The 26,974-nt window shown below is 44.2% G+C and overlaps 3 protein-coding genes across 4 annotated transcripts; all 3 read right to left on the bottom strand.

The window, feature by feature from the left end:
• LOC8061118 (zinc finger protein BRUTUS) lies at positions 1,452 to 8,915 on the bottom strand. The gene is made up of 14 exons (XM_002440153.2): positions 8,466 to 8,915; positions 7,366 to 7,575; positions 6,762 to 6,956; positions 6,328 to 6,671; positions 5,745 to 5,970; positions 5,473 to 5,641; positions 4,192 to 5,385; positions 3,946 to 4,117; positions 3,627 to 3,848; positions 3,060 to 3,197; positions 2,508 to 2,742; positions 2,365 to 2,424; positions 1,974 to 2,045; positions 1,452 to 1,895 (listed from the first exon to the last, which is right to left on the bottom strand). The coding sequence occupies exons 1-14, from the start codon at positions 8,739 to 8,741 to the stop codon at positions 1,761 to 1,763; spliced, it is 3,648 nt and encodes a 1,215-aa protein (XP_002440198.2). The 5' UTR covers positions 8,742 to 8,915; the 3' UTR covers positions 1,452 to 1,760.
• Positions 16,594 to 22,525, bottom strand: LOC8061117 (LEAF RUST 10 DISEASE-RESISTANCE LOCUS RECEPTOR-LIKE PROTEIN KINASE-like 1.2). 2 transcript variants are annotated; one of them, XM_021447004.1, is made up of 5 exons: positions 21,452 to 22,525; positions 18,632 to 18,664; positions 17,939 to 18,223; positions 17,389 to 17,839; positions 16,594 to 17,290 (listed from the first exon to the last, which is right to left on the bottom strand). In XM_021447004.1, the coding sequence occupies exons 1-5, from the start codon at positions 22,323 to 22,325 to the stop codon at positions 16,849 to 16,851; spliced, it is 2,085 nt and encodes a 694-aa protein (XP_021302679.1). In that variant the 5' UTR covers positions 22,326 to 22,525; the 3' UTR covers positions 16,594 to 16,848. The 2 variants fall into 2 exon arrangements, with proteins under 2 accessions (XP_021302679.1, XP_021302680.1); XM_021447005.1 differs by lacking the exon at positions 21,452 to 22,525 and adding an exon at positions 19,924 to 21,400.
• Positions 25,725 to 26,445, bottom strand: LOC8061116 (probable non-specific lipid-transfer protein 2). The gene has a single exon (XM_002440151.2). The coding sequence runs from the start codon at positions 26,331 to 26,333 to the stop codon at positions 26,019 to 26,021; it is 315 nt and encodes a 104-aa protein (XP_002440196.1). The 5' UTR covers positions 26,334 to 26,445; the 3' UTR covers positions 25,725 to 26,018.

Genomic DNA, 26,974 nt, shown 5'->3' with positions numbered 1-26,974 from the left:
TAGCAGTTGGGGTTGGGCCGTGGGGGGGGGGGAGGGGGGGGGGGCTTCGAGGTAGCGGTTGGGCCTTGGCTGGATCCAACAAGTTCGGCTGGGTAGTCTCCGTATTTTTTTCTGGCAGCAACAAAACCCCTACACCAACCCGACGCTTTTGTGCGACTCGCACCGGAATGACCCAAGGCCAGGCTCTTGGGGAGCATATCCGGTGCTCCCGGCCCAGATGTGCCTAAAAAATTTGGAGGCAACAAAAATCTATGGGCCTATTTAGTTCCCTATGAAATACAAAATACAAAATATTAATTACTTTAAAATGATGAAATGTAAAATGTCAAATTTTTCAGGATTATGTTTAGTTTCGTCCAAAATGTAGAATTTATTGCTTTCATTATGGTCTCTTGAGGTTCTTTTGGACTTTTTTTTGCCTCTTGAGGCCAAAATCCAAAATAGAGAATGACAATCATTTTACCAAAAAGTTTGCATAATATTTAGTTCTATTATATAAAATGATGGATCAAAACTCAGAATTTTTTGGAATGAAAGGGGATCTAAACACCCCCTATATCTATAGACATAAAAAAAGTGAAATAAGCACTTGTATAGTTGTGGATCAGACAAAAACAGTACGATCCACAACTACTCACGCTTCTTTTTTCAAATGGGTGCACCGGAGCATGGGAAGGACTAGGAGCACCGAATATGTTCTCCTACGGGCAGGACAGGAGGTGCTGAGGCCGTGTTTAGTTGGTGTAGGAAAAAATTTCGCGACACTGTAGCATCTTCGTTTGTTTGTGGTAATTATTGTCTAACTATGGACTAACTAGGCTCAAAAGATTCGTCTCGTAAATTTTGATTAAACTGTGCAATTAGTTTTTATTTTTATCTATATTTAATACTTTATGCATACGTGTCTAAAGATTCGATGTGACGAGAAATTTTGAAATTTTTTTGCTTTTTGGATGGAAGTAAACAAGGCCTGACAGGAACTCATCACGCAAGAAAGCGGGTCTCGGTCCACTAAAAAAAGAGAGAGGGAAAGTGGGTCTCGGACCTCAGGTGTGCAGACATGCCGTATCTTGTGTGTGTTTTGCCGCACTAGAGTCAAGAGTCTACATCTAGCCATGATGCAACCACTGCGAAACATTGCATTGAACAACAGGTCACGTGGATGTATCTCGGTGCTGCATCCTTATCAAGGCAATCCATCATCGTGGATTGCTGGCCATGTCGATGGAATCACGCTTGTCACGGTCAAAAACGATCACTCATCGCCTTGCTTGAGAGCTTGTCAATGTCCATAAATGATTGTGCTTTTCTTCCCATCCCTCCTTACCGCAGCGCTTAACTGTTTATGTTTTAGTTAAAAACTCTATATCCCATAGCTTATTCATCGCCATGTTAGATTATTTGAGTTTTAAACTTTCAATTCTAATATTGTAGTATTGACACCACAAAAGTGTGTCTAATATATGGGCAATATTAATTGATCTCAGTATTGTCCTTCATGATCTTGCGTACAAGTTACCACTTGCTATCACAGCTACGTCAAAAATGGTAATTCTCAGACCCCTCGTACGCACGCGTGGGTACACTTTTTTTTTTAGATAATACATCCAGGTGGGGCTCCTCCCCACAGTTTACTCTTTAAAAAACTATCACAGCTACAGTCACAAGTTCTACCCCGTTGATATATATGTACAAATGAATTGCGGAAAAGAAATTACTGAGGGCGAGAGAGTCGCAAAAGAAATCAAAATCTCGCCTGGTTAGTTTGATGTAGAACACTCTGCCGTATCAGTCTTGATAACTCTGGTGTTGTAAGAACCACAGGAGCCACATTTGTGGTACAGCCAATGGAATCGTGACCTACCTTTTCTCTCACAGTCGTTACAAAGTATATCCTGGAACAGTTATGCAATGTTCGTAAATATATGTGAGCTATATGAAAGAATGAAACTGGAATTAGGAGAGTGGTTCACCTGACATCGGTCCCGGTATTCCTCAGGAAGCTGTTCTGCAGCCAGCAAACCATCAAGCATACCAAAATACACCTTCAGAAAAGAAACATTGCATTAGCTATTTACTGGACTGGAGAAAAGGGCAAACGGCTGTAGGACACTAGGACTTGATATCATCAAGAACTGTGAGCAGAATAAGATGTTCAAAACTAAAATGAACTATAGTTTGGAATGTATAGAGTATTTATTTGTTTCAAAACGAAATACTTCAAACCTACAGGGTCCTTGGGCATCCCTCAGATTAATTTGGAGAAGAGAGCACAAGAATAGTATGCCTATGAACTATCAATGGCAGAGCAAGCTGAAATGGTAAATGCAAAATAACTCTTTATGCTTAAATGGCATAGTTTACCGTCATATCTCCCAAGGATTTGCAGCAGATTGGACAAGTGTAGTGGGTACAAGTATATGCCTGAAATAATAAAATCAAATCTATTAAAATAGCACTTACCCCCATCCATAATAGCAAATGAGAATGCAACTAGATTGTCATACCTGAAAGCAAGCTGAATGCATGAAATGACCACAAGGAAGACCTTTAACTGGTGCACTCGATGTAAATAAAAAGTCGCAGCAGATCGGACAGTTCATCTCTAGCATCTTTTCCCGGCATTTGTGTTCTATCATCTTTATGCCAAGGCAACAATTGCACTTCATGCAATGAAAAAAATCAGTGCCCAATCCACTCCCAAGACGACACAAGTTGCAAAAAGGACAGTGGTAGACACTCCTGGGAAACGACACCGAATTAGGAGTGCAAAATATCACAAAGATGAACCACATCAAACAAGAATTTAACTTCAAGTAATAATGCAATGAAGTAAACAAACGAGGCACATAACACATTAGATCCTCACAGCTTGCTACTTTAGTGGTTTGAAGTTTTGAACTTTTGCATGAAGCTGAAGTTAGAGAAGAATATAGCACAGGGCAATTTTACTGTTCATAAGTAGAATATGACAATAGGATGGAGAAATTTGACCACCCAACAAAGACGAGGATTTTATAGTGCAGAACAAAATAAAATGTAGATATGCACAGTATTACCTTTCATCATCGAAGAACTTGCATATGCTACAATAATACTTTGCCATGGACAGTCCATTGCAAGAAGGGGATTGGCAATTTGGACCGACCGGTTGAACATTCAGACATAGCATGCACATCATCTCCACCACTGACTTCCTACAAACAGTAGCTCCACAAAGTAAGCAAACTATAATTATTACTTTATTCTTCATAACAGATTTCTAAGTTCTAACAATCACTTCAACACGCCATATGACAGAAAAGGTTGTCCAAGTATACAAATACAAGTGTGTTCTTTTGTCCTTATGCAAAACTGATATGCTAAGAGCCAAGTATCCCACTGGAAATAAAAGCTCCAATTACAAAGTTCAATGATGAAAAACAATTCATTTCACAAGGGAGGCACAGATCCATAGCACCACCACAAACAGCTATTTCCAAATAAAATGTCATGCTTAATTGATATTGGTAGTTCAATGTTAAAATGAAATCCTTGAAACTCTACTAGCATAAGAGGCATAAGCATCCCTGATCCCTCGGCAGGAAAAGTGTGGACGGTAAAATAAATGGTTGTGGTGAAGATACCTGTCCATTGTATGGTCACTAACTTTATCATGACAGAATCTGCATGTGAATAGCTTATTGCAGCACGCAGCAACAAGCTTGCAGTTTCGTTTGTAATGCTCACAGCCAAATATTTGTTTCTCTGGGTCTCGGTATGAAGGAACACAACCAGGTCGTCGTGTACATCCATTATGTCCTTCGACGCTTGGTTGTGGTGATTTCTGCTGAGCAGCTATCCAACGGCTGAAATTTACCAATTTAGAAATATATATAATACAAACTTATTTTCTGTAGGGGGAGATAATAGTCAACTTATTTACTTTATTTTTAAATAACAAACCTGGTCATGAGATTTTGTATCAGATAGGCCTTCCTCCTTGGATCAAGAGTAGAATCTCGAGAGACCTTTCGAATCTCAGCCTCGAGATCACTCTGGTTCATTCGGAAGATGTCTTTCCAACCAGGCCTAAACATCTGATCATTTTGTTCAAAATTCTCCTGAAAATCATTTTCTACAAGGCCAAAGTAAAATATCTCAGTGACATAGACCACCATTCTAGAGGAGAGGAAAACCAACTGCACAAACCTTCTGAAAGAGTAGAAGCCTTGTCTGAGGGGTCAGATGAAGTTGAAGGTCCTTTCCACCATTCATTTAGCCATTCATCGAACATTGTATTTTTTGTTGCTTGCTTCCATGTATCCAGCATCATGTTCTGTTCCTCTAGACTAAGTGCTGATGTAACCCAAGGTAACATTGACTGCAGAACCTCAGCACCAGTAGTTCCAATTATACGTCCAATAATCTTATCCTGCTCATCTACAGAAAAATGTTTATCGAACAATGGCCACAATTCAAGTTCTTCTCTGTGAACGTGATTTGACAATGTGACATGGATAGACTTGCATAATCCTTGAAGCTTTGTCAAAAGTTCATTACGCTTTTTAGCCCAATCAATCTCATTATTTGAAATATCATTTGTTCCAGCTTCAACATCAAGAGGATGGCTCAAACCATCATGTAGTTGAGAAAGTTCAGATAGGACAATGGATATATCTTGGAACAATTCTTCTTCCTGCTTGTGATCAAGAGTGTATGAATGACTAACATTGTGCAATGTCTCCTTCGATTCAAGAGCAGGAAATACAATCTCATCTTCAGCATTGCTGTGTGCTCTATATAGACCCCACAGTAAACGAAACCTTCCGATAAATTGGCGAAGGCAAGATTCATTCCCGTCAATAAGCTTTCCAGATTCCACATCTAAAAACTCCAAATCCTTACGAATTGCCTTGTGGAATTTGAATATGGTATCAATTGGCTTAGAAATGTTATCTGGGCCAGATGATAGTGCATCTGTCTCCCATGAAAAAAGGCTTGAATATAATGAAGGTGCAGAATTATTGTAAGGCAGAGAGCGAAAGGATTTTGCAGGGGTAGATGAATTAACACCAAGGTAGCTACTTTCTACTCTTAACCTGGGAATGTAACAGGGTCTGTTGTTACACGGCGAGGCTTCCGTATCTTGTGAGCAGTGACTTCTATTAATGTTAGTGCTAGATTCTCCATGACTTGCTCGCTTAACTGGTTTCGAAAAAGCTCCATTGCTACTTACATAACATGGACAGAATGACTGGCATGTTTCGGAACCATTTCCATCTGATGCACAGCCCACCGCTCCTGATGTGCATATGAACTTTCCAGGGTTGGATGTGTCCTCCAGACGACCTTTGCATGCCCAGCCGGAGAGAAGGGTAACCAATGCAGTTTCAGAGGAAGGTGCTGCGATGCATTCAATAAACATAAAAATTAAGGTATGCTAAGCAGTTGTATTATTCAAGAGAGAAGTCAGAACATAACAGAGAGAACCTGCTAATCGCATATTCTGAAGAAAAGATACTGCCTCTGCTTCATTCAGCTTCACCACAAACCATGGTAGAACACGTTCCAACAGCTTTAGTGGCATGACACATAGACTCTGATACATAAGTTCCCTCTGTTTCTCTGGTGAGAACTTTATCCTAGCTTTAGGAAGTACCTGAGTAATAAAAGTAAACAAGACCTGATAATGTGTTGGGCAAGCAGGGTTAACTTTCTGACTGATAGGACAGCAGTCCTGGTTTCTTTAGTACCAAACTAACCTTTATTTCCTCATCATTGAAGTGACTCTCAATTTTCTGCATTATTTCGTCAGCTTGTGAACATAACTCAGAATGAAAATCAATTACAGTTGACTTGGCTCCTGCTATTTGAATTTGTTCAATTAAACTCCTAAACTCATTTAACCGCTGTTCTTCTTCAGCATGCTCCTGTACAAAAGATAATTCACCATCCACTGCAGGGAATATAACTTGATCCTCAGCAATACTGCAGATCAACAAAAAAAACAACTGATGAAACTAAGAACTCAAAGATAATAGACTTCACTAGAGCGCGCGCACACAAACACACACACACACACACAAAAAAAAAACATAGTTGGATACAAACATCAAGTTTTTGACCAAAACCATAATCTACAGAGAAGCAAAATAAAGAACATATTCTAGCATATGGCGTATTTTCACCTCTTAACTGTGGCATCTGGTGCGTCTAAAGCATGTATCAGAACATTAACAATTTGTTGTCACAATGCATGTAATATAATGTGAAGCTGAATAAGTATCAGCGTATCTAACACAATAAAAAGAAGATTCACATGAGTTGAGATTCCAAGCCTCATACCTGTGGAAAATGCACACATCTGCAATAAATTGCAGCCTCATATTAAAGCCTGCTATGTCAGAAAAGTCTCCAGACTGCTGTATCCTTTTCGTCTCTTTTGCTATATCACTCAGTTCTCTCCGAATAGCATTGTGCCAATACAGAATTTCATCAATTGGATGTGTGACAAACTCACTAGATTCTGTGGACTTCCTTTTTCCAATTTTGGAGTGTTCAAGTGAACATACGTGTTTATCTGATCGACCAGAGCTAGACTCACATGTAGAACTGCTTTCTGAACAAGGATCACTGACATTTTGTGTTATTGTTCTGAATGATTTCCCTCCGAACCAAGTGAAAACAATCTTCACAAAGTAAAAAACTAAGTTAAGTGAGAGACACCAATAACTTTACAAATAGAAAGTTAAGATGTGTGATGCCATAATCATGAGGACCTCTTGGAGGAGTTTTTCTTCTGGAACTATTTTACTTAGGCAGTCAAGAATGTCTTGATTCTCATCTGTTGAAACAGAAGCAGAAATCCACGGAAGGAAGTTTGTCATCATATTTACAGGGATGCTACATAAAAACTGCCAGACTAAATCGGCTTGCTCTTCGTGTGAAAACTTTTTGATGAGCAACGGGAAGACCTGCAAAGTTCTCAGAAGATTAGACAACACCATTATATGCGCTATGTCCCAGCTACTAGCACTACAGATGCAAATTGTGAAGTTACTACAGCTTCATAATGTTTAGCCTGTTACTCAGAAAAAATGTTTAGAACTACAAATGGGAGGAAACTATACAACTACGGATGCCTTTTCCTCTCAAACGCGTAGATCAAAGAGAGGAACCGTTTCAATTGTAAAAATACTATTATAGATGTGACAGAGGAACAACTAAAAGGTTGATAGATATTCCTTATCAGACTAATTGTGCATACCAACATGTCTCATACAGCCACTTGATAGAGAAACTGAAGGCCTGCAAGCTATATTTCAATATTTCATCAAATTACATAAAAAAGGCAGGACAAAGCAAGCAAGGAAACAGGAATACCTGTTCTTCTTCCTTGGACATGTGTTGGGTTACAAACGTCCGAATTGCTCCAGTACAGGATGCAAGTTCCCTCCGAATAGCATCATCATTCTGCACATCCAGCTGCAGCAGAGTGAATAGATGTGCGAAGAGATCATTTTCTCCTTTGTGTTCAAGAGAATATGTCCCTGCGACATTTTTCACTCGAATATCAAGTGCTGGAAAAATAACCTGCAATCATCAACAGATAAGTCTTATACCACAAATGCTCTGTGCATCGCGACGGGCTTACAGTTGGCCAATAAATTTCCAGAAATATACCGATCTATGGGCATTAAAATCAGCAATTAGTCTATGATACGAACATGCAAGGTCCATGCTTTGAACAATTGGTATAATAGGCCCAGCATTTCCCTGAATGACCGTATGAAACAGGAACAGTAGTTGTAACTGCATATAGGAAGTTAGGAACAAATTTGTTTGTAACATTTGCACTGTGTGGATTGCAACCTTCATTTGATCCAAACACCAAGATTACTGATTACAGGAAGGAGTTGTTTCTTAGAAAATAAAAAAATAATGTACTCCCCCGTAAACAATTCGCATTAGCCATGCTAGTCTAACAAGCACCATGAAACATGTAATTGGAGATGAACCGCAGGACTAAGGTGCTGTCAAGGTTGACAGTTTACTTTAAGACATAACTAGACTTTCACATAAGAGTGACAGTAAAATCCAGCAAATCGACACTGATGTCACACTGCAGCTAATTGTTTTACAGCCACATGGCCTGTACACGTACAGGCATATCAAACTGCAATTGGGAATAATCAAATCGCGCAGCTAACTAGCTGCACTTGAAAACTCCTTCCGTTTTCAGATCATCTCGACGCAACCGCAACTCAGCCCAAACCCAAAGCAGATCCTCTGAGCCTAAGCGACAATTCCGCAACCCTGAAAACTTCCCCCCACCGCAATTACCACAATTCCGCTGGCTCATGTGAACAGGGGGCACTCGTAGCCGCCACAATCCCAGTACAAAACCACCGCGAAACAAAAATGCGACGAGGAACAGCAGAATCCCCGGCGGCGCGCCGCGCGCCGCGAACCGCACTACGTACCGCGTCCTCGGCGTCGCAGTGGTGCCTGTAGACGGTGAAGAGGAACCGGCAGCGGGCCTCGAGCGCGGCCACGTCCCCGCCCGCGCACCCCGTGGCGAGCCGCACCGCCGCGGCGTGCATCCGCTCCAGCTCCGCGCGGATCGCCTTGTGGAAGTAGACGAATATGAGCACGGGCGCCTCGGCCGCCGACCCTCCCGCGCCGCCCTCGGACAGAGGGGGTGGGGACCGCGGGATCGCCGCCGCGATCGGACCCTCTCCGGCCATCGGCGTCGCCATGCTGCGGCCCCGTGTGTGTGTGCTCTGGTGCGCGTCAGGCTCTCTGTTTTTACTTTTTTTTATTTTTTGGACCTGTTGATTTGTTGTTTTCTGTTCTGTGGGCTGCTTTATGCTTGCGGCCAATGAGCAGGAACGGCGCGTGGTGGCGCTGTGGTCTGTGGCCTCTGCGTCTGCGTGCGCCTGCGCGGGTGCGGGGTGCCTGAGTGCCTGTGCCTCCGCTTTCTCTCACTTTCTAGTGGGATTGCATTTTAAGATAGAGTACATGTTTGACTTTTGGATGTTGGTACCAATTAATTTTATTTTCAAAATTAATACTTCATCTGTCTCAAAATAATTACATGTCCCATTTCAAGAAGTCAAGTCTAAATATTAATGTTTAATTCATTGTAGAATATAGTTTATAATAAACTTATTTATAATTACAAATAGTGATAATTATTTTATATAACTAGTGAAATTTAAAAGAATTTAACCTTTTGAGAAACATAAAGTGTGTTTATTTTGGAACAAAGAGAGCACTCTATATCTAAATCTAATCTAATATCGAAGAGTAAAGACTTTTTTTCCTCTATCCCTCTATATGTGACTCACTCTTCTTCCATGGTCACACATCTTTTCACTCTCTACTCCATTTGTTAGCCTCTAACTCACTGTTGATCTTCCCTTAATCTTTGCCATGTCAGTCTCTTACTCACTCTAATCCTTTCCACAATCTTCGTAGCCTTGCCTTACTCTATGCTCTGGTTCATCAATCTTTTACTAACTTTGTCATATCGTCTCTTACTTTCACTCTTCTTATTTTGAATTTAGAGCTATGGAACATTTGTTGTCACTGCTCCCTTGTCCGTCAATCCCTTACTCACTATCATCCTTCCCTCACTCTTTGTTGGACGCCTGGGCAGATCCCAAGGATGACAACAGCGAGGATTCATTCCTCTCCTAGATATGCGGCTAGCATTAGGATGTCTAGGTCATGGTGTTCATTAATGTGGAGGGACTCCTTAGTCGGCACATACTCTTAGTGCCTGCAGTCATGGACACACAAGAGATTTGCCAATTCCTTTGCCACATTGAGGACACCATTGTATTGTCAAGCCACGACATCGACTTGCCCTTCTCCTTGACTTTTTCTTGGTGCTTTTCATCAACTGGTCAACACCTCTCCACCATAGAGGCTGTTGGATGCAACATAACGGTCAAATCTACCTTTTTTGCAGCAGGTGGTGGGTACTGGCCAACAATGGCACACAAGCTAAGGTCGGCGAGCATTAGGTCTATGGGCATAGCATAGGAAGGGGCGAGGCTGCTCAGGCTTGAGTTGACGGTGATGTTGCATTCTCATTTACTCTAGCTAGCCCTGATGGGGCACAACAACTATGGCTAGCCACGAGGACCCTGTTGTTGGCATGGCATTCCATCTAAAACAACTACTCCATGAGTTGGGCTTGCGAGCAGCACATGGTGGTGGACAATCACACACGTAGATCTTAGACCACGTGGCGCGGTGCTTGCGGCACCAACCATTGAGTAGTGGTGCACCTCTTTTTTTTGCACGTATGAGGTGGAACGCATTGTGCGAGAGGCCCGACCAGTGTTTGTCGTCACTGCCATCGACACCACCTTAGACCTTTATTGATGTGTATGTACTCATCTTGATCCAGATGTGTTGAAGTGCATTGAAATAAAATTAAACTAAGTTCTATTCTAATCCACTCTAACCCATGTGGATTGAAGTGGATACACATGCATGGTTGTATGAGCTGCTTATTGTTATGGACTTATGATAATTTCGACGCTCCCTAACCTTTTTTAAGGTTGCTTAGAAAAGTTGCAACTAGAAAGACCTCGACCGTCCAAAAGAGGGAAAAGAACACTAAAAATCGTTGACGTGCCGTGGCTGCCCATTGGTGCGAATTCATGCAGCTCATGCACGCATGTGAGATGTGATGTGACCCGCCACCTGGAGCCTTGTCAGCTATTACAGGTGCTGCGTCGTCGTTGCCTCGTAGGAAAGGAGAGACGGCGTGCCGCGCGCCGTGTGCTTAGGTCTAACATTTCCCTTTATATAGTTTATTATCTAATTTGCGAAACGAAGTTTTTAAACTTAGTTAATCTAAATACAAATGAAAATATTAAAGTAGTCGGACCTAAAAATCTGATGGTGATCCAAGCCGTGGAACCATGTCTCCGATACAATATGTATTAGCGTGCCTGGTAGTAGTAGGCGTGACTAGAAGCATGCATGGGACGTTGACAACGAAATTAATCAAGTGCAGAGTTTATTGCCGGATCTAGCTAGCTAGAGGCCACCATAATTCTATACTCGAAGCATGTCATGCACTGATTTTAATTATGTTTATACGCGGTCTCTGTCGAGCACAGATCGTGTCTGACGACCTCGCAGTCAACACATTTCAGAGCCTGTTGAAAGATACTGCAGGCTTCAATTCGTCCTAAAAAGATATAATTCACTATTTAGTCAAACTATCTGAAATTTTACTAAACAGATAAAAAAATATAAATTGATATTTATAGAGCGAATAAATATATTATTACAATGCACTTAATAAATAATCTGATAATACTCATTTTGGTACCATAAATATTTATTTTATATATACTCACTTTGTATTCATAAAATAAGTTGTTTTGGACAAGGTTTGAGTCAAACATTAGGAATATAAATCATGAATAAGTAACTTTTAAGATGTTGTGTTTGAAAATGTAAAACATACAAATAGATTTATCTTAAAAAATACTTTTTATAAAAAATATATATACCACTTTCTAATAAATATTTTTATAAAAAAACAATGAGTCAAAATTAGGCTTTTGGAGATTGTACCGCTGTGCTAAACGACTTCTTTTATGAGTACGGATGGAGTATGAGTTTGGCCTAAATAAAATTAATTTGGATCCGTACTGCACTAGAATTAATTGTGTCCTTTCTCTAGAACGAGGGCCTTGTTTAGTTCACCCCGAAAACTAAAAAGATTTTAAGATTCTCCGTCACATTGAATCTTTCGACACATGCATGAAGCATTAAATATGGACGAAAATAAAAACTAATTGTACAGTTTACCTGTAAATTACGAGACGAATCTTTTGATCCTAGTTAGTCCATAATTGGACAATATTTGTCACAAACAAACAAAAATGCTACAGTAGCGAAATCCAAAATCTTTTCGCATCTAAACAAAGCCGAGGAAGATATTATAAAATTACTCCACGAGTAGAACAAGCGCTAGATTACCAAATATATGTCTTGTGTGGCTTCATGCCCCCTCCACGTTCCGAAAAGGCAGAGGGTGGGTGCCTGTCAGATATGCTGTACTATACTAGCAGTAATCAGTTTAATTAACTAACGTATTCTAGTCTTTGTTTGCACCACCCAGGCTGGTGTGATCAGTTAATTAACTATACTAAATGTACCTTGTCAAAAAAAAAAAACTATACTAAATGTATGGCTAGATTGTAGGAGGAATATTATTTGAGTATGTTATGATTTGTGATGGCGTGCGTCGGTGGTGACTGCTGGTGGGTGGTGGCTCTACCCACCTTGTTTTGTTATAAGGCCTTGTTTACTTCCACCCAAAATCCAAAAACTTTTCAAGATTCTCCATCACATCGAATCTTTAGACGCATGCATGAAGTATTAAATATAAACAAAATTAAAAACTAATTGCACAGTTTGGTCGAAATTTCCGAGACGAATCTTTTGAATCTAGTTAGTTCATGATTGGACAATAATTATCACAAACAAACGAAAGTGCTATAGTGTTCCGAAAAAAATTCGGCCGGGAACTAAACAAGGCCTAAGTTATAATTACTGTTGATTAATTTGTTATAAAAGAAAAAAATACTAAATAATTTGTAGATTCGGCTGATAAACTTAAGCGAACAAGCTAGAAGGGTTTTTTTACGCGAGTCTGGAATAGCTATTAGCACCATAAATCCACTCGACTGCTGGACTTGACTACAAAACAACAAAGCTGATTTAAAAAAAACTATATATATATGCCGCATGCATTCGACCTAGGTGGCAGTAATACGTGGCGAGTGGGCCATGCATGGTCATGGCGTCCCAAAATGGTAGGGTCATTTGTGAATAATTGTGATATATATATACTCTGTGTGATCCAGCAAAACCGAACTGATCCACTATATGTGATCGTGGTTGCACCAATATTAGCCTGCCCGGGTCCGGCCAAACTGGTCCCCGTCGGCTCATACTAATAAGCCGATGACAATTTGATTAGGTGACAAGGACTGCCCAGAAAGTGGGAACCCTAATGCATGCTATTCCAATGCACCCATCTGATATACAGTACTTTTGCTGATACACGAACGAACAAAAAAACGTGTCGGCCCTGGGTCGCATCGAAGACCAGATCGACCGAGACGGGAATTTTCTGCGCTCTGAACTCGATCAGGCGATGAATAATGATACCTGTCTCGAGTCTTCTTCTTTTTTTTTAAAAAAAAAAAACAGTCACGAGAAGCTAGCGTGAATCATGCATGGACCACGGCATGCAGCCACAGTACAGTGGGTCCAGCGCGCGGTCGTCCAGGTGATGTCTTGATGAGCGCCTGAGCTCCTCCTACTTGCGGCGTTGCCATTGCCAATCCGGCGGCCGGGAGGTATCGCATCGCATCGTCGCATCTGCCAAAGGGAAACGCGGGCGCGGCGAGATCATATTCGCGGGCCCAACGCCACGCAGGTACGGCGATGCGCCGTGTCCTCTTTCGGCGGAGCCGGGGCGCGGCGTGTGCCGCCTCGCGCGCCGGTCGGGGTCGACTCGTGGCGACGCTGGCTCGCCGCGAGGAAACGGGTGCTCGGAGGCGGGCCAGGCACGCGCGGCACGCGCCCCTCGCGTGTCTGCCCGCAGCTGCTCGCGCACCGAGCGAGCAAACCACCGGCGCTCCGCGTCCTGGGTCCGTCTGGGATCCAGCGCCAGAGACGCCAGCCAGGAGAGAGCGCTGGGATTTGTTGGAGACGATGGCTCGGCCGCAAGTTGGGGAAGCGAAAATCCCAAGATTTCTGGCCCGTTGCGGCTGGCTGAGTAGGCCCAACTCCGGACAAGACTGATCAAGCCTGATGTCTAGTTTGACACTCGGCCCATTTCTAAAAAAAATTCAAAGTCCTCTATCACATCGAAATTTTAGATATATATATAGAGCATTAAATATAAATAAAAAATTAAATAATTATATAATTTACACGTAATTGAATCTTTTGTGTCTAGTTAGGTCTTGTTTTTTTGACCCTAAAAACCAAAAACTTTTCAAGATTCTCCGTCACATCAAATCTTGCGGCACATGTATTGAGCATTAAATATAGATGAAAACAAAAACTAATTGCAAAGTTTGACTGTAATTCGCGAGACGAATATTTTAAGCTTAGTTATTCTATAATTGGACAACGTTTGTCAAATGTAAACGAAAGTGCTACGGTAGCCAAAATCAAGACTTTTCTCCAACCAAACAAGACCTTACAAAGGGTTGTAGTCCATAGACCTTAGGGCTTTTGTATGCCCATATATTCATCTTAATCTAGAAATCCAAATAAGCCCTTTAAGGATCTTGTGACACGCAATGCGTGCAGAAAAAAAAAATCTACTGAAAGATATTTTTTAAAAAAGAAAAAATTTATGTTTTTAAGCTATGTTATAGATTTTTACCATATTTGTTGAGCTACTGCTAGGGATGAAATGATAAGTAAAAAATCCCGGAGGTATTGGCATCGTGCGGGCACTCATCACATCGATTTTTAATACATGTGAAGCATTAAATGTAGATAAAAAAACTAATTATACAGTTTAGTTGTAAATCACGAGACCAATCTTTTAAGACTAATTAGTCTAAGATTAGCCATAACTGCTATAGTAACCCATATGTTCTAATGATAGATTAATTAGTCTTAATAAATTTGTCTCGCTGTTTCTAGATGAGCCATATAATTTGCTTTTTATTAATCATATTTAATACTTTAAATGTGTGTCGGTATATCCGATGTGTGTCGACGAAAACTAGTTGGCAGTCTACCTTGGGGTATACCCACGGTAGTAGTTTATCGGTAGACGGTGCGCAAGCTACGAACTTGATGGTGACGCAAGACACGGACAAGGTTTTTATCCAGGTTCGGCCGCCGTGTGGGCGTAATACCTACGTCCTGCGTCTGATTGTATTGAATTGTGCTGAGATGATATGTCGTGTATGACCTGTCCTCTAGGGGACTCCTGCCCCTCCTTATATATCCTGAAGGGACAGAGTTACAAACAAAGTATCCTATTTGATACAATATCTTGTAGTCTTGCGGTGCACGCCGATCAGTCGTGCGTCGCACGTCTTCATCCTATGGACCGAGCCACCTCTGATGGTGCGGCCCATATAGGCCAATGAGGGTATAGAGGTTTATACCCCCACAATGTGATATTTAAAAATTTTTCTTTTAGCCAACTAAATAAGACCTCAATCATGCACCAAAGGACAAGACCTCAATCATGCACCAAAGGACCCAGCCAACACGCACTGAAAGGAAGACACGCGCAAACCTAGGCCTTGTTTAGTTCCGAAAAATTTTAGAAAATCGACACTGTAGCTTGTTTAGTTCCGAAAAATTTTAGAAAATCGACACTGTAGCACTTTCGTTTGTATTTGACAAATATTGTCCAATCATAGACTAACTAGGCTTAAAAGATTCGTCTCGCCAATTCCGACTAAACTGTGCAATTAGTTTTTATTTTCGTCTATATTTAATACTCCATGCACGCGTCTAAAGATTCGATGTGACGAAGAATGTGAAAAATTTTGCAAAATTTTCTGGGAAGTAAACAAGGCCCTAGCCAACGGCGGACTCCCACCAACGTGTCTCGTTAGCATTTTTTTGTGTGACTCAGTTGGCTTTCATTCAACCGGCTGAAGCCTCAAACATCACTGGTTCATACACATACGCCAGAGTTACAAGCTACATCTCCGACGCGTGCTCGTGACTTGTTCCGCTAAAACATACGCTAACTTATGACAAGATCTATTAACATTAAAAAAAAACTCCTGAAAGGTAAGCCTAAGATCTTCAATTTCCTTCAACACCTGATCAAGAATGGAATGAATGCTACTTGCTACACTTCTTTCTTCTTCCACAAGTTGAGTAGTGGTGTGCACACAGTGACGAGCCAGAAATGTGAATGTTATCTTATTAAAGGGAATAACAATGTAAATTTTATCTAAACTTGATTGAAAATTTGAAAATTTTAAGCTTGGGGTCTTTTGCTCCCCACCCCCTACCCGGCTGCCCCTCCATCTAAAAGACAAATCAATAGAAAACATAAAAAACATATGTACTCTCATTTTGTTTTCTAATCAGACACTACCATCGACGTGATTGAGGGTGATTGGTTGATAAATATAAAATATTTAATGTAAAATTAGATTTTATCCTTTGGAATATATTAAGGATATTTTTTATTGCTAGAATACACTATATTAGAGTGTTGAGGGGTAAAGTATTAGCACATGGATGTGTGGGAGCAAGCGTTGGAAGAAAAATTCCCATGGCATGGAGTGTATTTTTTCTTTCATCCAAAAGTACAACTCTCATTGCCTTTTTCTCTAGAAAGTTTCTCTCCAATTCCTTTGTTCCAAACGCATTGGTTGCTTTCCTTTCCTATGGAATGGCTTCATTTTTCCTCTGATATTCCTCTATTCCAAATGGCCCCTGACTCAGCGAGCAGAAGATGTTACCAGCTGCCACTCGTTTAATATACAGTGACAATAATTTCTAGCCTATTCGTTTGAGCTTATCTGTCGAATCTATCAGCCATTTATCAATGTTTTTGTCTTACAATAAATCAGCGACCAATACTTTTAGACATGACTTTTCTGCCAAAGCGAACAAGCTAATATATATACATTTACATGCTGTTTGAAAGGTGCAAAGAGAGACATAATTTACACCACCAAGAGGCCAAAATCTCTATTCTATTTCTACATATATCGATCGGGAGCACTTTAGATCTCAACAAAATGACACCCATCAAGTCATGACATCTTTGGGCCACGGATCTTGTCGTACTACCGTGACTACTCGTCAAGGTGCTTATTATTGTCATTGGCTAATACTGGGGGTTGTACTCATGCTATCCCACGGAGCGTGCACGGTGTCAGGCGAGCGCGGCGCGATGAGCGCATCTCCCTTCTTCCCGAACCCGTCCTCCTGGATGCTCCTAAGGGCGTCGAGCACCTCCTTGATCGGCGGCCGCATCTCGCCGTTCTGCTGCAGGCACCGGAACGCCAGCTCGGCGACCATCGTCATCGCCTTCCTCGTCGCCTCGTCGGAGCCGTACCCGAGGTCGAGGTCCACCAGCTGCTCCAGCTGGCACTGCTGGATCTTGTGGATGGCCATGCCGGCCAGGTTGATCTCGCTGCGGTCGCGGGTCACGTCCACGGCGGGCTTCGACGAGATGAGCTCCACGAGCACGACGCCGAAGCTGTACACGTCGCTCCTGTCCGTCAGCTGGTAGCACTGGTGGTACTCTGGATCCACGTACCTGCACATGCCAACCATTGCCACGAGGGTAAATAACAGAGCAGCACGAGCTTCGATCTTGCTCGTCAATGTCGATCAGTCGTCATGGCTTTAATTTACCCCGGGGTGCCCTGCGGGGCGGTGGAGACGTGCGTGACGTCGAGCGGGAAGAGGCGGGACAGCCCGAAGTCGGCGACCTTGACGTGGAAGTTGGCGTCGAGGAGGATGTTGCTGGTCTTGACGTCGCGGTGCACGACGGGCGGCTCGACGGCGTGGAGGTAGGCGAGCGCCGCGGCCGCCTCGACGGCGACGCCGAGGCGGAGCGGCCAGGTGAGCGCGCGCTCCGCGGCGTGGTCGCCGTGGAGGTGGTCCGCCAAGGTGCCGTTGGGCACGAACTCGTACACCAGCAGGAGCTCGCGGCTGCGGCTGGAGGTGCAGCCGTAGAACAGCACCAGATTCGGGTGGCGCAGGCGGGAGAGGATGGCCGCCTCGTTCAGGAACTGCTCCACGCGCCGGCAGCTGTTGTTGTACAGGCGCTTCACGGCCACCTCGCGCCCATCTCGGAGATGCCCTGATGAACACATCACAAACCAACGTAAAATTGCATGTCAATCAACAAACTGAAAAAAAAGATCTTGCTAATAGTGTTTTCATTCAGTGTGATGTGTACCTTTGTACACTGTGCCGAAGCCGCCATCGCCGATCTCCATGGTGCCACTGAAGCTGTCAGTTGCCTCCTCCAGCTCCTCGTATGTGAAGTGGTGCGTCTGCAGGCTGTGGACGCTGCCGGACTCCATGTCAGTGGTGCTACCTATGGAACGCGGCGTCCCGCCGGAGGCAGTGGGCTTGAGAAGCCTGGAGGACGAGGTCAAGTTGTACTGCCTTCTCTTGCGGATGTACAAGCACGTCATGACCACAAGAAGCAAAGACAAAACGCCGGCAGCTATGGAGGTCCCTGAAGTTGCAATTTTTGCAAATGGTGAGGACATTGTTCAGGAAAGAACAGGTGCATGGGGTTTGGGAACTTGTAGGGTGGCAAGCCCACTTGCGTAATTTCTGCTAGCACACTGCACTCATCACTATTATGGTGATGACAATCACAGTACCACAGTGTGCTTATATTGTCTGCAATATTTCTAAAGAAAAATAAATTAAAATCAATCATTGCCACAATAAACTAAAGCAAGCCTTCAGTCAAAGACAATTGATCTAAGTGTCCCTAGCTGCGGAATTTTTGTAACAACAACAATGAATCATTTAAATGATATTTGATCAAACGATGAATTATTTACAGTTCATATATCCAATTATCCATGTAAGATTACAGTATTTCTGGTAGAGCAGACATAGGTTCAGAATTTACCTATTGTAATTGCTTTTTTGTTATTCTTCGATCCTGCAAAAGAAGTGGAAAAAAGTTATGAAACGCGGGTCATTATACTACATAAACTCCCAATGGGTCATGTTCTGTTGCAACAAAATTAGTTGCAATTCTATCTCATTCTTCAGAGTAGTTAGGCCCACTGTCAATAAGCGCATGAACGCTGGCTTCTATGTGTTAGCTCTATGGCCGGTGTTTCAATTGGTCCTATGACCGGATTTTTTTGGCACTATGGGTGCCTGTACATGAAACTCTATTTCCTTCTTAATTGAGCGGCAGAGCTTCTGTCTTTACTTTCAAAAAAAGCATCTACTGCTTGTCAACTAATATTAACTATTCAATCAGATAGACATTAAACTTGCATTAAGAAGAAAATGAAAGAACTATGCTAAGAAAACTATCAAAGTCCAGTTCTTCGCCCACATCTTTTTTATCTTGTTGTTAATAGGAATGTCACTGTCATGGAGATGAGAACAACCAATTTGGATTTCCTTTCAGGAAGGGACGAAGGGTCACATTGGAGGGTACTTAGTTTGCCTTGTGTCGTCAACTTAATTAATTCTACAGTTCCTACTAATCTTCAAGTCAACAATTGATTACCAGTCTAGGTGAAGTGTCAATATCAAGAAGCAAAAGTTTCCATAGACAAAGTAATGGACCAATACTAGAGGAATTTGAAATTTTACGTTCAGTTCAGGACTTCAGGTATGGCGTAAGCAATATCAGACTGGGTCATTTGAACCATGCCAAATGCGCACCTTGAGTCAAATATATGTCACGGCCTGCTACTGCGATTGAGATTGCATTCAGTTTCTATCAGTCGCTCCAATAGAGTTCATATAAATTCAGGCCAGAACTATACCAATATGCTATTCAAAAATAATAATGTCTGTATCACACTAGTTTGTACTCACTCCGTATAGAATTTAGAAGTCGTTTTGGACAAGATTTGGATCAAATATTGGGAATATAAATCATCAATAACTTTTAAACTGTTGAGTTTGCAAATGTGAAAATTATATGAATGAATTTGAATTGAAAAATACTTTTATAAAACTATACATATATCATTTTTTTCCTAAATATTTTTATAAAAATAAGAGGTTAAAGTTGAGTTTTGGAGACTGTGTCGCTGTCCTAAACGATTTCTAAATCCTATATGGAGGGAGTACTTAGTAGTTTTCTACACTAGCCAACTACACAGCAGCCTTGATATCATGATAGAAACAATAAACCTCGGTTTGCCAATCTTGATTTTGGGGGACAGAAGATACCTGACGAACATGCTCCAATAACTGTACCATCAGAGCAGTAACAGGTGTGATCAGTAGGACTGGTGGAGTTATATCCACATCGCCCTCCGGAATTCTCACAGTCTCGACACCACCCCGCACCCGCCGTCCACCGCGCGGCGAAGCCACCTCTTACGGCATTCCCAAGGCCAGAGCTCCCAGCCGCAGCAGCCATGGACGAGTTGTAAGGCACAACCAGCGTGGAGCTACACGTCCCTAGCAAGTCCGGCGCCACCGTCCCGTTGTCCGTGCTGTAGTAGGACGTGCCCCCGGACAGGCACGAGAGCACATCGACCACCAACGGCAGCGATCCGCCGCCGCCGCTGCAGTTGACGTACACCGTCAGGAACTGGTCGCGGTCGGTGTAGGCGAACAGGGCGCCGTCGATGGTGGTGTTCCGGTACGGCTGCAGGCACGTCTGCTGCGCCAGGCCCTGGTCGACGAGTGTGAGGAGGCGGTTTTCGTAGTCGACGCCCGTCACCTGGAACGTCCAGGCGCCGCCGGCGGGAGGATTCATGGTGATCAGCAGCTTGCTGCTGCCGTTCGTGCTCGTGCAGGAGAGGCGGTACCCCGGGAACGAGCAGTAGTCCGGCCGGTCGGCGCCGCCGTCCACCGACAGCGGGTAGCCGACGTCGAACTGGACTGAACCGCAGCTGTACGGCGTCGGCGTGCAGCTGCTGTACCGGTCGTCGGGCTGTGGCTCGCATTGGGGCAGTGATGTCAGGAGTAGGGTGACGAGGAGTGGTGTTAGTGCTAGACTCAGGCGATGCATTTGCTCTGAATGAGCCATTGCAGCACTGCAAAGGGGAGCGGGGGATGCCGGCGGGAGCAAAGATACACGGGTGCTCAGTCAGAGGTGGTAGACACGGCCGGGTGCTGCTACTTAAACCGGTGGTTTCGTGGTCCTTGCAGTGGTCATGGTCCGTTGGCACAGGTCAAGATAGGATGGCCGAGAACGGAGCAGCATGTGGTGTCAACGTAGGGACGTGCAGTGCGTCAGTGATTCGGTCTGTTTCTTCTGTCCTCGACGGCACGGCTCCAATCCAAGGGAAAGAGACTCTCGGAAAATGCAGTGCAAGGACGACAAGGTCAAAGACTTGAGGCTGCGCCTCTTGCGGATGGTTGACGAACAAGATGACCATCCGCATCAGACATTTGCTTCTCTCCGGTGGCACGCCGCGCTAGGTCAGGGTTGGCGACGGCCCCCGTTTCCATCGTGTCCTATCGATCTCATGAACAACGACGGGACGGATCCCGTTGTTTGGCTCGCTGCCCACCAGCTGCGACTAGGGCTCAACTCCTTCGCCACATGGTTTGCCGTTGCGCTGCTCGTAAAAGGATCAGAAACCACAGGACAGAACCGGAACTATGTTCTACTGCTAATTGATGTCTGGCTTTTCGACAGTCACGTCTCTACTACCAGGCAATTGGTACACACGGTGGTCATTTTTCTCTTGAGTGTCAAAGTTTAGCACTAGTAACAGTAAAAAGTGCAGAAGGAGGAACTTACCGCAGTCAGGGCTACGCACACGGCCGTCGGAGCAGAGGCAGCCGATGAACTCGCCGACCTGGTTGTAGCTGCACTGCCCGCCGGAGTTCTCGCAGAAGTAGCAGGACCCGGCGCTGGGGTCCCACGTCAGCTGGAACCCCTGCTTCAGCAGCTGCCCATACCCGTCGCTGTTGAGACGCAAGAGGTAATCCTCATCAGGGCTCAGGAGCTTCTTCAGCACCGGCGCGACGAGCGGCTGCTTGCACTCCCGCGGCCAGTCGTCCTGCAGCCTCATGTCCCGCTCCACCACCACGAAAGACTTGGCCCCGGTTGGGTTCCGGAAGCTGCTGCAGTTGATCGGCGGCAGGACGGACGCCGGCGGCGGAAGGGTCGTCGTCTCTGATGACGTGAAGACGCAGTCGTAGAAGAAGACGAGGTTGTCGTTGGCGGTGTCCGACAGGTTCAGCCACGTCTCCCGCGGCACGGTGACGTTGTGCGCCACCCTCGGGCAGTCGTCCCCGCCGTCACCGGCGGCTAGCACGTCGGCGTCGGCGACCGTCACGGTGTGTTTGTCGTAGTCGATGCCCAGCACGGTGTAGTTGTCGCTCTTCAGCTTCAGCGTCGCGCGGCCGCCGGCCTCGTCGCAGGCGATCGCCATGCCGGGGTACCCGCAGTAGGACTTGGCGTAGGCCGTGTCGCCTTCGACGACGGCGTAGGTGGCGTTGGCGAGGAAGAACGGGTACCGCACGTCCACGGTGTCGCCGCACCGGAACGACGACTTCTGGCACGCGCTGGGGTTGTAGTAGTGCGCCGCCTCGTCGGCGACCGCGGGCGCCGCGGCGAGGGAGACGAGGACGGCGACGGCGCCCCAGCCGAGGAGAGCCGGCACCACCATGGCGAGGGCGAGTGAGGTTTGAGGCGAAGGCGTCCGTTGCTTGCAGCGCACGGCCGTCACGTGTTCACGTGGTCGATGAGCACAACACGAGGTCGCAGCTGCTTGGGTTACCACGGGGCTCTCCGGCTCGGGACATCTGGGTTTGGTGGTGGCGGCGCGCGCGCGGCGCGGGGGCGGGACGTGGACGAAACTTAACTCTCGTGTCGCGTCGCGATGGCGCATGGCGGTGCATTGTTGGTGCACCGTGCACAACTTTGACCTGCCCGCCGGCGCGGCGCGGTTGGTGGCACGGGAACACGTGGCGGGGTGTGATTTGTTGGGAGGGGCGGTTGGGGTCTTCGGTTGCTGGTGGCGCGCCACCGGTCGGCCGGTGGATGACCTCACCCGCGCGCGCCGCGCGCGTGTAGTACGGCTGCACGGTGGGGACGGACCGGACCGCCGGATCGGTCTCCGGCTCGAGGGCTGCGCGCGCGCGCGTGCACGTTTCATTTTCGCGGCATGTTCCTCGTTCATATTCTTTTTTTTTCTGATTGTTTTTTTGTGGGCGTGTCTTTTGTTTTGGGGATTAATTAATAATTTGGAGATTTTCGCTACTCCAACACAAAAGAAGCACGCACGTTTGTGATTGTGTAAAGTGGTGGGAAACATATCACAGCCTTCTTTTAGACCAGACACCAGAGTTTAGAGGAGAGGAGGTAGAAATGTTTAGTTGCAAAAAAATTATAAAATGAATACTGTAGCATTTTCATTTGTATTTGATAAATATTGTTTTAATCATGGACTAACTAGGTTCAAAAGATTCGTCTCGTAAATTAGAAATAAACTGTGTATTTAATTATTTTTTAATTTATATTTAATGCTTCATATATATGTCGTAAGATTCGATATGATGGCTGAAAACTTTTGTAAAATTTCTCGGAAACTAAACAAGGCCTAGAGTAAGCGGCTGGGTTTGATGCCGGCACCGTGAATGCGCGCTCACCAGAGGAAATCAAAGAAAAAAAAAGGTATACATTTTCAGATTGGAGTAATTGTACATATCTGCGTTGGTCAATGTTGTATTATAGAAAGATTGAAAGACAACGTAACATGTCTGCTTTGCTCACTATTTACGATGCATTCATACTAGATGCGTCAAGTATATTTTTAAGCGTGGAAAGTTTTAAAACATGTTTAAACATTGACTAAAATACTTTCAAAAAAATCACGATTCTCTGGATATCTTTTTTTTTCTTTTTAGAGTTCACTCTAATTTTTCAAGCTTCTAGATATACTTTCACAAACTCTAGATAAATATTTTTTATTTGGATTTGTCACGTCCTAGTCTATCTCTAAGATTTTATTAAAAATGTTATAAACATACAAAAAACTTCATGGTTTAAAAATTCTATCAAGTATTTATTGGATTTTTATTAACTAATAAAATGACAATACCTACTTCAAACTACCTCAATTAGGACAGAAACGTAATTTTCAACAGTTTTAAAACTTTAATGGTAATATATCTAATTTCAAAGTTAAGTAAGAAAAATCAGACTACGGATAGTCAGAGAGTTAAAATGGACTTCTTTTTTTCTCTGTCCACCACAAAATAGGTCGGACCTAGTCATGGGCTGCAAAGGATGTCCAACGCTTGGGCCCTGGCCATTCTGAGCTGAAGTCGACGAGGCAGCAAGGCCCATACACGCGACCGGTCGGGCCGGACCACGACGTTTCCGCATGATCAGTGTTCAACGTCATTAATATTTGTGAGTTTCCATTTCAAAAATTTTAAAAAAACAAAACAATATTTGTGAGTCTTGAACTCTTAATAGTGAGGTTTGGGATGCTCTACCTGCATGCTTTACTGATCTGTTTTGCTATTCACGTGAAAGATTTTTATTAGAAGAAAACAATTTAAGGTGTGTTTAGATCCCCATGAAATACAAAATACCAAGTACTCCCTCCGTCCCAAATTATAAGTCATTCTAAGAATCTTGAAGAGTCTAAGTATGTTAAATTTTACCAAAGTACTGAGTTGACTGTAGTGTTAATCACTTTAACTTGAACGATAGGTACATGTATGAGTGCTGCTCCTGATTGAGAATCAGAGGTCTGAAACTGTAATCCACTTGCTTATATAGGATAACGCTCTGTTAAAAATCCTCTCTAGTCTCAAATGACCAAATGATACAACAGTTTAGGCCGGGGTCCTATATCCGTAGTTCCCCTAAATAAGAATAGGGGATGTGTTTTCTTTTTCTTTATTAGAGCAGTTTCTGTTATGTGCCTTTTTTTATTTGAACTCACAGTCAGGTCTTGTTTACTTCACCCTAAAAATAAAAAAAAATTCAATATTCTTCTTCACATCAAATCTTTTAAATCGCATTAAATATAGATAAAAACAAAAACTAATTGCACAGTTTGCATGTAAATCGTGGGATGAATCTTTTAAGTCTATTTACTCCATAATTAGATAATGTTTATCAAATAAAAATAAAAGTGCTATAGTGTCAAAATCTAAAAAAAAAATTGGATCTAAACAAGGCCTCACTCTGATGAAGTACCATGCTTTATGGTCGCTAGTTTGATAGTTTCCCACTCCTCGCGGCAGTGCGGCACGTTGCTTTCATGCTTTGTCTAGTGTTGTCTGAATCACGGCTTTCCGACAGAGACTGTAGCCGTACGTGCTCGAAACATGAGAACACTGAGGCCTTGTTTAGTTCGTAAAATTTTTCAAGATTCCCCGTCAAATCGAATCTTGCGGCACATGCATGAAGCATTAAATATACATGAAAACAAAAACTATTTGCACAGTTCATCTGTAAACCGCGAGATGAATCTTTTAGGCCTAATTACTCTATAATTAGACAATGTTTGTCAAATAAAAACGAAAGTGCTACAGTGCCGTTTTTCACATGTTTTTGCGAACTGAACAAGGCCTGAACCTGAACGCATGGCTAGTGGTTTCAGTCGAAAGATTAGGTTTTGGACAAAATTCAGCAGGGAGAAAAGTCACTACTACGTTGGGAGACATTTCTGATATCACAATTGGCATTGGAGATGTTGGTCTACACTTAGGCACCTCCAGTGTATGCAGAATCGAACCGAGGGAGAAGCAAATCGAACCGAGAACCCTAGACTGTTCGGCTGCTCGTTGTCAGAACTAAAAGCGAACCAAACTCAAGCACCGAACCGTGCCGTGACTGTTTCAATAAAAAAATCTTTATACAGGACAAGCCATTGATAATGTTGTGTGTGAAACCTCCTAGGCAGGGTCACTTTCCGATTTGTTTAATGTTTCTTTGAGCAAACACCGACGCCACACTGCAGCTCTCTCAAACCGAACTGCACTCAGCCGAACCTTGTCAGTTTTGTTCGATTTAGCACTGGAGATGCTCTTAAGTATTATAGTCTGTCCAAAGTCAACTCAGAAGTGGCAACACTTTTATTCATTTTGTAACATCATACATAGTATACGTGTGACACGTATAAATACATGACATACCAAGTCTGCACAGAGCAGAGGACTCACACTGTACCAACTACGAAGTAGTACTGAATTACTACGTCTCCGTTTATTCTCAAGCAAAATACTAACTCAGCCAAGTATTCATAAGTACCATACACGAGAGTGCGTGCGTGCCCGCGAGAGGTCAAGGTCGACATCGACAAGGAACAGACTAGGCACTACTCTAGCTGCATGCACTTGATTCAGCACTTGGGCAGGGGCACCTTGCAGGCGGCGAAGACCTTCTTGCCGTTGGGGGAGTTGACGTAGCGCTGCATGTTGGGGTTCTTCTTGTACTGGCAGAAGCAGCTGGCCGGGTGCGCCTTGAGCCTCGCGCAGCACGCCGCGGTGGGCGCCGCGTTCCCCACGATGGCCGGCGCGCACGGGGTCAGCTGCGTCGGGACGCACGCCGTCGTCGCCGCGCCCGCGCCCGGGGCCACGGCCAGCATGCTCGCCACCACCGCGCTCGTCGCCACCACCAGGAACAGCACCAGAGACGCCCTGCTCGCTGCCGCCATGACGCTTGGACACCTGCTGCAGGTTCGATCGATCGATCGAGAAGCACGCGTACGTTTTGGTGTGTCTGTGTTGTGTGTTGGGTGCCGTGGAGAATGGAGAGCGATCCATGGCGTCTATTTATAGGCCCTGATGTGGTGAAGTAGGTGATGAGGAGTACGTACTGTAAGTAAGCGTTGCGCAACGGACCAAGTTTGGTACGTGAGCAACGGGATCAGTGCGTACTCTATCGCGGAAGCACAAAGCACAGCATTGGGCGGCTGACACACAGCACAGCACAGCTCCAGCGGCGGTCCACTACAGCTCGATCGATCGAGCTCACTGTTGCGTGTCCATGTGCAGGGACAAGCTATAGCTACCAATAATTCAACGCGTGGACCATCAAACGTACGGGACCAGGGGGTGACGTGCTACATCTTTTTTTTTCCTTCAGTTTTTTCAGTATGAACAAGACGAGCCTTTGTTCTAGAGAGAGCGTAGTGGGTTGGGTTAGTAGAACGAAGGGAGAGGCATCATGATGATGAGCGTGCTGAAACCTGAACTGATCGATGAAGGGGATGGCAAAAGCTGGTCAGAATTCAGCAAAAGTCTCAGCGGCGTCCACTGCAGAGTTACACGTAGTAGAAGGTCAAGCATGCGCACC

This window comes from Sorghum bicolor, chromosome 9, assembly GCF_000003195.3.
Source record: "Sorghum bicolor cultivar BTx623 chromosome 9, Sorghum_bicolor_NCBIv3, whole genome shotgun sequence".
NCBI lineage: Eukaryota > Viridiplantae > Streptophyta > Magnoliopsida > Poales > Poaceae > Sorghum > Sorghum bicolor.
This window is presented reverse-complemented; position numbering and strand designations above follow the sequence as displayed.